Source organism: Octopus sinensis, linkage group LG4 (genome assembly GCF_006345805.1).
Source record: "Octopus sinensis linkage group LG4, ASM634580v1, whole genome shotgun sequence".
NCBI classification, from domain to species: Eukaryota; Metazoa; Mollusca; class Cephalopoda; order Octopoda; family Octopodidae; genus Octopus; species Octopus sinensis.
In genome coordinates, this window is record NC_043000.1 from 125,668,456 (window position 1) to 125,679,568 (window position 11,113).

The 11,113-nt window shown below is 34.1% G+C and overlaps 1 protein-coding gene across 19 annotated transcripts in view; it reads left to right on the forward strand.

Annotated features, from left to right (window-relative positions):
- LOC115211116 (kinesin-like protein KIF13B) overlaps positions 1 to 11,113 on the forward strand; it is a 772,943-nt gene that overhangs the window by 320,296 nt on the left and 441,534 nt on the right. For all 19 annotated transcript variants that reach the window (XM_036502438.1, XM_036502452.1, XM_036502447.1 and 16 more), the window contains one exon: positions 5,308 to 5,400. In XM_036502438.1, coding sequence (XP_036358331.1) covers positions 5,308 to 5,400 — 93 coding nt within the window. The remainder of the gene's footprint in view (positions 1 to 5,307; positions 5,401 to 11,113) is intronic.

Genomic DNA, 11,113 nt, shown 5'->3' on the forward strand with positions numbered 1-11,113 from the left:
CACATCGCCTGGTCTGAGATTCGAACTCGCAATCCCTTGAACGTGAGTCCGCTGCTCTAACCACTAGGCCATGTGCATCCACTACCGTCACATGATGATGGGACAAGGTGTACATACAACACTTACGCACTGGACATTTTTCAGTTTCCATCTACCAAATCCACTCACAAGGCTTTGGTTAGCCCAGGGCTAAGTAGAAGACACTTGCTCAAAGTACTCCTCAAAGGGACTGAACCCAAGTCCACAAGCTTCTCAACCACACAGCCACACCTAAACTTAAACATGTGCTTTAAACACATTTCTGATTACATCAGCTTAAAGATGGTCATTCTTTAATCTTTCTATATCGTTTGGTACCATTCTGAAGGAATTGTTTGCAGCATTTGTTTTTACTTCTTGTTAATGGTTATGGTGTTGGGGTGAAGGAGGCTGTTCCAATGGCCTTTTCAGACTTTCTGAAACTGAGATTGATACATGTTGAGTTGTTATTCTTGAATAATGGTAAGGTCACTGATAAAGGAGAAACCTAGGTTGAGTTGGGGTGGATTTCTGGCCAATAATGTTTCAGGTAAAGGAGGACTAAGAATTTGTGTAAACAAAATGAATGCATAGATGAAGATGCACTGGTGCAAATATGGCTGTGTACTTCACAAATTTTGCTTTCATAATCACGTGAAGGTGGTGAGCTGGCAGAGACATTAGCACGCCGGATAAAATGCGTAGTAGTATTTTGTCTGTCTTTACGTTCTGAGTTCAAATTCTGCCGAGGTCAACAACTTTGCCTTTCATCCTTTTGAGGTCAATAAATTAAGTACCAGTTGCATACTGGGGTGGATCTAGTCGACTGGCCCCCTTTCCAAAATTTCGGACTTTTTACCTAGAATAGAAAAGAATAATCACATGGTTTAAGGGTCTGTCCCACTGTGTGGCACCTTAGGCAAGTATCTTCTTAAATAATCCCAGACTGACCAATGCCTTGTAAGTGAATCTAATAAATGGAAATTGTGAGGAAGCCCATTGTGTGTGTGCTTGTGTGTGTTTTGTTCCTCCTCCCCCACTACTCGATGAACATTGTTGGTTTGTTTACATCCCCATAACTTAGGAATTTGGCTGAGAAAGCAGTAGGATAATTCCAGGCTTTTAAATAAAAATTACAATAATACTAGTGTTGATTTGATTGACTAAACTCTTCAATGCAGTGCCCCAGTATGGCCACAGTCCAGTGACTGGAACATGTGAAAGAATAACCAATAATGTTTAAATATAAATCTTACAGAATAGCATGTATGTTATATAATAAACTGTGCAACAATCTAAACCTTTGTAGTTCTGTCCAGACTACAGAAATGAAATCCCCTATTAAGTTTTGAGCTCAATTTATCTTGTTATATTATAGCTTCATCATCATCATTTAATATCTTTTTCCATGCTGGTATGAGTTGGACAGGAGATGGTATGTCAGAAGATTGTGCCAAGCACTGTTTGTCTGTTTTGGCATAGATTCTATGGGTGGGTGCCCTTCCTAATATCATCCAGTCCTAAATCCAGGTGTTCTGTGTGTGTTTGTGTGTGAGTTCATTGTTCAACAGCCCTACCTACACAGTGGATAGAAAACTATAAAATATCAGCTGGGAAACTGCTTTTAAGCAAGAAACTCACAGCAGTCATGGTTTGTAAGCACTTAATCTATATATATAAAGCTGAAGTTGTCTGTGTATGGCAGGTTTGGTAGCTTTCAACTAACACTATCTCTTCCGAGACCCTGTGGCGCAAGTTGACCAAAATTGAGAGTATGATAGAAGGCTTGCTCCTCCTTCCATAGAAGAAAAAATTCAAATCGGACCATGTTAAGACCAAAAATTATTTACATCAAAAAGGTGCTTTTTTTCTATGAAAATCCCTATTTTTTTACGATTTTTTGACTGCTGTCTCACCATTTTTCGGTGTATTTCAACTAGAAAAATGTTCACTTAAAGAGAATAACAAGCTACATAATGCAAAATTTTTATTTTTTAAAAATTCCAATTCTAAAGGGTCGAAACAAACCCGAGCAATGCCGGGCGATACTGCTAGTAATTTATAAACATCAAATGCTTAGTGATTGTTTAAATATTCTGAGGTGCAGGCATGCCTCTGTGGTTAAGAAATTTGCTTCCTAACCTTCAGGTTCAATCCCATTGCATGACACCTTGGGCAAGGTCCTCTACTGTATCTCCAAGTCAACCAAATCCTTGTTAGTAGAATTGGCAGAAAAACATGAAAGAAGCTTGTCGCATGCATTTGTGTGTGTGTGTATACATTTGTGTTTGTCTTGACTTTGGGTGATAATTTTTTAATAAGAGATACCACCATACAAGTTGTGTCCTTTGTTTCCTATATTCTATGCAAACTTTTCTGGCCACAGGGAAATACTACAGTGCTTGGAAATTGGCTAGGGTTGGTGATAGGAAGGGTATCCAGCTGTAGAAAATCTGCTGCCATGAATTGCATCTGACCCATGCAAGCATGGAAAAGTGGATGTTAAACGATGATGATGTGCCTGAAATTCTGTTTGTAATTTATAAATTACATTTTGCTTAATGGTAAAGTAAGATTTCAGGCCACTCAATCAAACTGCTCTAAAAAGCATTGCTGTGATAAGCTCCAATCATCATATGCAAGATGAAGAAGAAAAAAAAATTGGCATTTGCTTTGTATTTTTACATGCTTTTCAAAGACATTATTAATTTGTTTGCTTATTTTGATCCATGATTGTATTGTGCATATAACCATATTAAACAGCAGAACAACATTATATATAATGATTGATATAGACTAATACACATGAAATAAACTCTAATAAATTGCGAGTTGATGAAAACTTTATACTATTATTATCGTTCTTTACAATCTGAATCTGCCAATTTGCTTAGATTGGTCAATCTGATAACATATTTCAATTTCAACGTGTGTTTAGTTAATTTCCTTTCTTCTATATTTTAAATTATTTTTGAGATTTTGACTAATTGCTTACATTTTATGCTGTTAGTTATGCCACTTCAGAAATATTCTTATCAGCGAAGAGTGTGTTGCTAATAAAAATAAATATTCTGTATTCACGGTTTCTTTTTAAACATTAAATTAGATGTACAGACGAAAGCTTTCTGATCTTACCATTGTAAATATTGTGAAACGCATGCCTTAGGTTTAAATACTAATCAGTTAATTACACCCCATTAATGTTATTGTGGTTTTAGTTTTGTTTTAATTGCATGCAAGGTCAACTATATTAAACACTGTTATGAATAATAAAGCAGATAGTGTTTCCAAAAAATTTAAGTATTTGTGAATTGTTCACAATATCTCTATTAAGCATAAAGCAAACGGCTGCAATACACATTGTATTCAATATTCTATATTTATTCAGAAAAAGCTATTGATCTAACTTATTGAGGAGAAAAAGAAAAGAAAAATAAAGCAGAAAGCTTCTGAGCTTCAAAAACACATTAATAAATCATTTTGTATTCATTATGATACAGTTGAGGGCATTTGAATCTTTGACCTATTCAATGTCATCAGTGGTGCATTCTCTTGATGAGAGTGGTATCAGTGAGAAAACAGCTGTGTATTCATATGTTTTATAGTATTTACTATCTGTCTCCCAACATTAAACAGGAACCACACAACCTTTTCGGTGTTTGCTGCATTGCAATACCTTGCAAGAATGAATCTTTTGTGCATTGTGCTGCTCTCTGCAACAAGGAGTATAAGTGTTGCATTGGAATCATGGTGCTGAGAAATATAAATGCTTGGCAATTCAGCTTTTTCTACAATAAATAAATAAGCTATTTGTTCATTAATGGTTATGAGAGATTCACATAAATATGGCATTCCTTCTTCATATTTCTTAACAATGTCACCATGAAGTAGGTTTGTCTGTCTGTTCAATATCTTCTTTGTAAAAAAATAAAGAGCAGTATATAAGAAAGGCTTTTATGTGCTATTAGTAAAATTCCAGACTGGCTTCCTTAGAAATGGCCATATGTCCTCTAACTTAAAAGATCTCTTCTTTTCAATATCTCTCTGAGCAGGGACATCAATCAATTTTCCACACTCTGATTTTCACAGTCAGGTTACTCTATACCTTAGCTTTCAAATTGAACAGACTCACCTCTAATTGCTCTCTAAAATAGACTTTGTGCTTGTTATCATTTACCTGTCCCACTTCAGAGTCCATTTAACTCTCAGGCTCCACTGAGTAGTCCACAATTAGTTGGCTGTTTGTATTCTTTATTGAATGTGTGAAAATCTATTTATGTTACAAAATTTTCATTAGCATGATGTCTTCTTCATATTTGATGCCATGACCACAATACAGTGTCTTCATACCTTTTACCATGACGATGGCGTGTTATTGTCTTTATTTCTTATCACAACCAAAGACTTTTTGCACACTTATTATCACTAGAAACTAGGGGTACATTTTGTCTGGCTATACTAAATGCTATGCAAGGTGTCCAACCGAATTAGATAAATGCAAGGGGAAGTAAATGACAGAGGGATAGGATGTGATAGAGTAATTTAATAGGGAGAAGTTATGCATCTTAAACGGGTTCCTTCATATGGAACATGCAGGCAATAACTTGAGAGTATCTGTTATCAATAAGGTAAATATTTATCTATGCCAAAGGGGAGATGGTATAGAAAATTTTCTTTTTACATGTCTTATGAATGTTTAATGATCTTTCCTCTTTGTTTCAATCTTTCTAATGGGAAAAAATTATGGAGTTGAGGTTCTCCCCACTTACTCTTTTTTTTGTCTTTTATGGATTTTGATAAACATTTGTCTTGCCTGCTTTCATAGATTTTGTTTAAATAGTTTAGCTGGTGTTGGTTGTCTTAATTATAAAATTTCCAATTGATTCAGTTATTACAACTAATCCTATACACCATGATATGGGTGGATTTTAATAAATTTCTATAATTTGAATATGTTTGTTGATTGAATGATAAACTGGAAAACATTTATCAATTAAAGTTTTTTTTTATATTAAACAAAAAAGAAATTGGGGAATAAAATGTTTTTGCTCTATTCAATTTTAATCAAAGTTCTCATTCATAAAATAATTTATAAAATAATTATTTTTATATCAGAGGAGTTGAAAACTTAATTATTATTCTTCTTTGAAATCCGTTTGGAAAATATTCCCAAAATCCTTGGCTATGCACTTTACAAGAAAATTCAACCATTTTTTCCCCATTATATCGATTTATTATATATTTGCATATATGAATATTTCATGTTTACATGTAATTTCTCTATTTTAGGCCAAGCAAAAGTGTTTGAATGTCTAGGACGAGATATTTTGAAGCTGGCATACGAGGGTTATAATGGCTGTATTTTTGCCTATGGACAAACAGGTACTTACTTTTTCTAATATCTAATGTAACATGTCACCATAGTGTTTTTATATGCAAATTCTTAACTTTATATATATAAAAAAAATTATCATTCTTTAATATGTTTATAAGATTATTCACATTCTGTACCATCAATGGTGTATTTGCTGAATATCATTTGCGATATTGTGAAGTAGAATATTTAAAATAGATTGTACTAAGTGTTTTTTATCTCCTGCATAATAATGTTTTATATGAAGTAACAGCCCTCTTGAATTTGGATACATACATGAATAAAATAATAGCACAGGCCAACAAAGGAGCACCTATGTAGTCACTTGTCTGGTAGAAGTAGTAGTTGAATGTTCCTCAAATCACACAGTATTATCTTAGAAATGGAAGGATATAATCCTGGATATGTGAAAAGAAAGTGCTAGACACAGCTGGAAAGCTTTCAATAATTGGCCCTGTTAAGAGCCATTAATGATGTTGATTTAACATGGGCATCAAAGTAGATAGAAACAGCTAAGGCAGCAAGTTGGAAGAAGCGTTAGTACACCAGCTGAAATGCTTAGTGGTATTTTGTCTGCCGTTACATCCTGGGTTCAAATTCCGCCGAGGTCGACTTTGCCTTTCATCCTTTCGGGGTCGATAAATTAAGTACCAGTTACGCACTGGGGTCGATGTAATCGACTTAATACCTATGTCTGTCCTTGTTTGTCCTCTCTGTGTTTAGCTCCTTGTGGGTAATTAAGAAATAGGTATTTTGTCTGCCGTTATGTTCTGAGTTCAAATTCTGCCGGGGTCGATAAATTAACAAATATTGTTAATATTGTTTTGGGTATCATGAAAAAGATAAGATTTAGATGCAACAAGAATAGCTTCCATTTTGTGGTTGGTTTTACATAACAGAGGGTATGAAACTTTTGCTAGATAGAACTCAAATATATCATAGCAGAAAATCCTTTTTTCTCTTTTAGATAGTGTAGGATGTTGGATGAAAAGAGGAGTTTGGTGTAATAATGCCTGCTTTGATGGAACTGAAATTTGTGATTGGTAGACTTATTCCTCCCTCTTAAACTGATGTGTAAGCAACACTTGTACTGAACCATGAGACAGCTATTATGTAGCTACTTGACATGCTAGAAATACTAGCCAAATTTCCAAACAACATCAAAAAGAAAAGGAAGATTTCATTGCATACATTATGTCAGAGGAAAAGACCAAATAGTTATGACTGAAATGCTCTACATTATAGGTACTGGGGTTAACTTGGGGCCCAAACAGCAATAACTGTTGATGCAGATAATGACATTGTAAACTCTAATTGCCATAGATGCAGTCTGAGAAAAGATTTTATGAATTTTCTGTTAATATCACTTGAAAGATTTTGTAGAATGACATATGAGATTGGTGAATATTTGGATGCCTCACTAAACTTCACCTTCAGGATAATAGGTGCAAGCTCTCTTAGGAGACCAATTACCAAATAATATACATTGGTATGAGATTTAATCACTCATCCAATACTGTCTGAGGCACCATATGTAAATAAATATGTTGGTTATGCTTCAATGAAACAATATTTGACCAGGCAGCAATCAGCTAAAATTATGAATTACCAGCCAAGACTAAAAGCAAGAACATCATTGCTTGGTTTAACCCCTCATTTAACCCTTTCGTTACTATATTTCTGACCAAATTACACCCCTTATGTGTTTCAATTAATTTCTAACGTAATCATAAATTTAGTCTGGTTTCATTAAACAACTATAACTTTTTTATTTATCAATATATCAATCTGATTTTTGGAAGATAATTTAATGAAATATTCTCAACCAATTCTATACTATAATTTTTGTTACAAAGTGACTCTAATTGCAGGTAGATACAGGTAAATTCCACAAAATATAAAATTATTAAAATTTTGTTCAAACATCGCTATAGAAAATGGGTTATTAGCTAATATTCAATTGGGTATATAACAAAATTTTACGATAGAATTTGTTATTCTGGGTAACTTTCTGATACCCATAATAATATTTATGGCAAAATAGTCTTAATTTCATTTAAGGTTGAGGGAAACCACAAACTATCATTTCTTTTGCTTTGTTTACGTTTAGCGTAACGGTTCGTCTCCACTGTAATGATTTCAAATAGGCTCATTCGAAAAAGTAAAAAGAAATAGTCTAAGGCTTTACTCTTCTGGGAAAGTCTGTGGCTTGGTCCAGTTTCTTCAGAGAAATCACCGAAAGAAACAGTTTTTAAATTTTCACTCCATTCAGGTGCCAATTCATTTTCTTTATCGCTATCGGAGATCTCAGATTCACTGTTTTCACTTTCGGAAAATGAAACATCAGATTCATTATCAAATACCACATGCTTTTTTTTTTCAGTCATAGAGTTAGATTTATGAAGGTCTTCAGTAGAAAATCCTTCGAATTCTGACTTGCTGCTTGATATAATGAAATTCGTATCCATTTTTTGTCAGAATTACAAATTTTGAAAATACAATAGGAACAAATTTTGGAAAAAAATCTCCCAAAATTCACGGAATTAAAATTACACTTCGATTATTGTACAAAACTGTAGTTGAACTGTTTACGAAGTATAATACGTGTTTTCACGAATGTACTGAAGAGATTTGCTCTGATATTCTCATTTAAATATGAATAGGTAAATTCGGGCGGCTTTGGGCGGTTTGGTTTCATAAACCAAAATTTTGTTCGGGCGGCTTTGGGCGGTTTGGTAACGAAAGGGTTAATGTGATTGTCCACACTTGTATAAATAAAGCAATTCTTCAACCTAAGCAGTTATATATATCGAGGTGTCTTATGGGTTTAAAGTTATGTGAGGTTACGATACACCTGAGTAATGAGAATGAATATAACAATCAAAGGGAACAATACATTTGTAACCAAGAAGAGTTAAGCTCCTTAGTCAACTTTTGTTTAAAGGAAAATGTCTCTCACATCAATATAAACTATGTTCCAGCTAAAAATGACAGTCAAATCTCCCATTCCTAACTGTTTCACATCCACTGAAGGTTACTAACATCTACACAGATATCTACATGGTTTGAAAGCTGTAATTCCAAACTAGTAGGCTTTGGAAACTTATCTTCAGGATATTTTGTTGGTGTAGCAGTTTTTGAGTATTATGTAAGGAGAAAAATAATGTGTTAAAATAGAATGCATTTAACACTGATCTGTTTTGAAATTGGTGCATGTCCTGTCTGATATACAACTGATAATTTGGTAAGAAATATGTTGATGGTTGCTAAATACCTTTGTTAGTTATTTACTTGAATTTTTACCTTAAGAAGCAAAATACAAAAAAAAATGATAGCTGTAAACTTCACATATCTAGTTCACATAAAGAAGCACTCTTACTCTGGAATTTTAATATTATAAGAATAAATAAAAAATTTTAGCTATGGGAAATATTTTCCATTAGCTAGCTACCTAGAAAATTCAGAAAAGGAATGCTTCAATAGATGTTTTAATTATTAAAACTGAAAAGTTGGTTCATCTTATAAAAGTATTCTTCTTTTGACTTATTTGTTAACATACTGTTCTTGTCATAAGGTATTTTAATGGAAGGCAATTTTAAGATGCTAAACTTTTTGAGAGAGGGCTAGTTTCCTTTTTCTTTCTTCAATTTGTTTTAACGTACATCTCTCTCTTTCCCATCCCATATATAGAAACTATACATACACACACACATATATTTCTGCACGCATTTTTTTTCTCTCCTTGTTTCTCTCCGTGTTTCTTTTCTGTGTATCTTTCTGTTGTAGAGCGTAGGCTCGAAACGTAAAAGACTTGCTTTATTTATATTCCTGAGCGCCATACTAATACAATTGTTTGTTTGTACTCCACCTGCCTTCGTCTTTTGTTTATTTTCATAAAGCTTCCCGTTATATATATATATACACACATAAACACTTCATCATCATCTTCATTGAATGTGTGTTTTCTATACTAGCAAAGGTTGGACAGCTTGCTTGGAGCGAGTAAGGCCGGTGGCTGCACCAAATACCAACCTCTATTCTGATATAGTTTCTATGGCATATGTCCTTCCTAATGCCAACCACTTTCTATATATATAATTGATATATATATATATATATATATATATATATATTATATATATATATATATCAATTAAGAAAAAAAGAGAGAGAGATAAAAGCCAAGCTAGCCTCATGCTGCTCTGAATTTCACCTTTGAGTACACAGTTTCTCCAGGCAAGTTACCACACACGTATGCATGCGCGCACACTCACTCTTATAAATTATAAAAGTATAACCAGTTCATTTGACATAAATTTTAGCAACAGAATCTTATGTGGATCCTTAAGGGTCATATGGGCTCCAGTGAAGAACCACTGGAATCCATACTTGCATTGAAAAATGGACATAAAAACAAACATATTGCTAATCAAAACTAGAAATCTTATTCAAAGGGTTCAGCTGAGAATCCAACCCAGCAAAAAACATTAGGTTATGTCTCAGTGATAACAGAATCATCAATACAAGGAGAGCTTGCTTCTTGTGCTATTTGAACCAATATATTAATGTATAAAGCCGTGCTGCTATGCTGCACAGGAGAGAAATAGAAAGACAGAGAAAGTGAAAGAGAGAGAAGGTGGGAATATCCCTCTCTAGCAAAGTGTGCCAGTAAACTGTCAGATATAAGTGAAACAAAATAACATAGCAGCATTACATGTTGATTCACAGTAATGTTAACAGATGACAGCGCATACTATGGTGCATTTCCTTTCGGTTAATCCTGGGAAGGTTGTCAAAGCTTGCATTAAAAGGGAAATATTTTTAGAACAACTGGGACAAAAGCCAAACAGCAAAAGCAAAGACTTGGTATTTTGTTTTTACTACTAGACAAAGAACATTTTAAAATGCCACCACATATATATATATATATATATATATATATATAATAAAAATGGTTTTTGTTTTATCTTACATCATAGTTTTGACCAAGCAGTGCATCTCTCTTTCTCTCTTCTACTCACATTCTCTGTCACTCCATCCCCATATTAATATCTCTCTATTTATCTATCGCTCCCTCACACACACTATTCCTGCTGTCGTTGTCACATTCATCCCCTAAAATGCTTGTTCGTTCTTTACGTTTCATTCTAATTCTCCCATTCTTAAACTGGCGTGCATGCAGATGCACATACACTCACTCCTGCAGGCATGTGCATGCTGTTGCACATGAAAACTCTTTCACATCTTGTTCACGCACTTTCACTATCTTCCTCTCTCTCTCATTTTCCTCCATGCTCTTTCACTCTCAATTATTCTCTCTCTCTCTCCCTTTCTATCATTTTGTGTGTGTGTGTATGTATATATATATAATTCTCTTTTTATTCTCTCTATTATTTTCTCTCTCTCTCTCTCTCTCTCTCCCATTCTTTCATTTTGTCCTTCTCTCATTTTCTCTCACTATCTTATACCATCTCTCTCTCTCTCTCTTCTCACAAGCTCCCTCCCCACCTTTCTCAGTCTCTTTCTCTCTCTCTCCCTCTCCCATTCTTTCATTCTGTCCTCTCGTTTTCTCTCACTAACTTATTCCATCTCTCTCTCTCTTTCTCTCACTAACTTATTCCATCTCTCTCTCTTTCTCTCACTAACTTATTCCATCTCTCTCTCTTTCTCTCTCTCTCTCTCTTTCTCTCTCTCTTTCCCTTCATCCCACCCACTCCACAG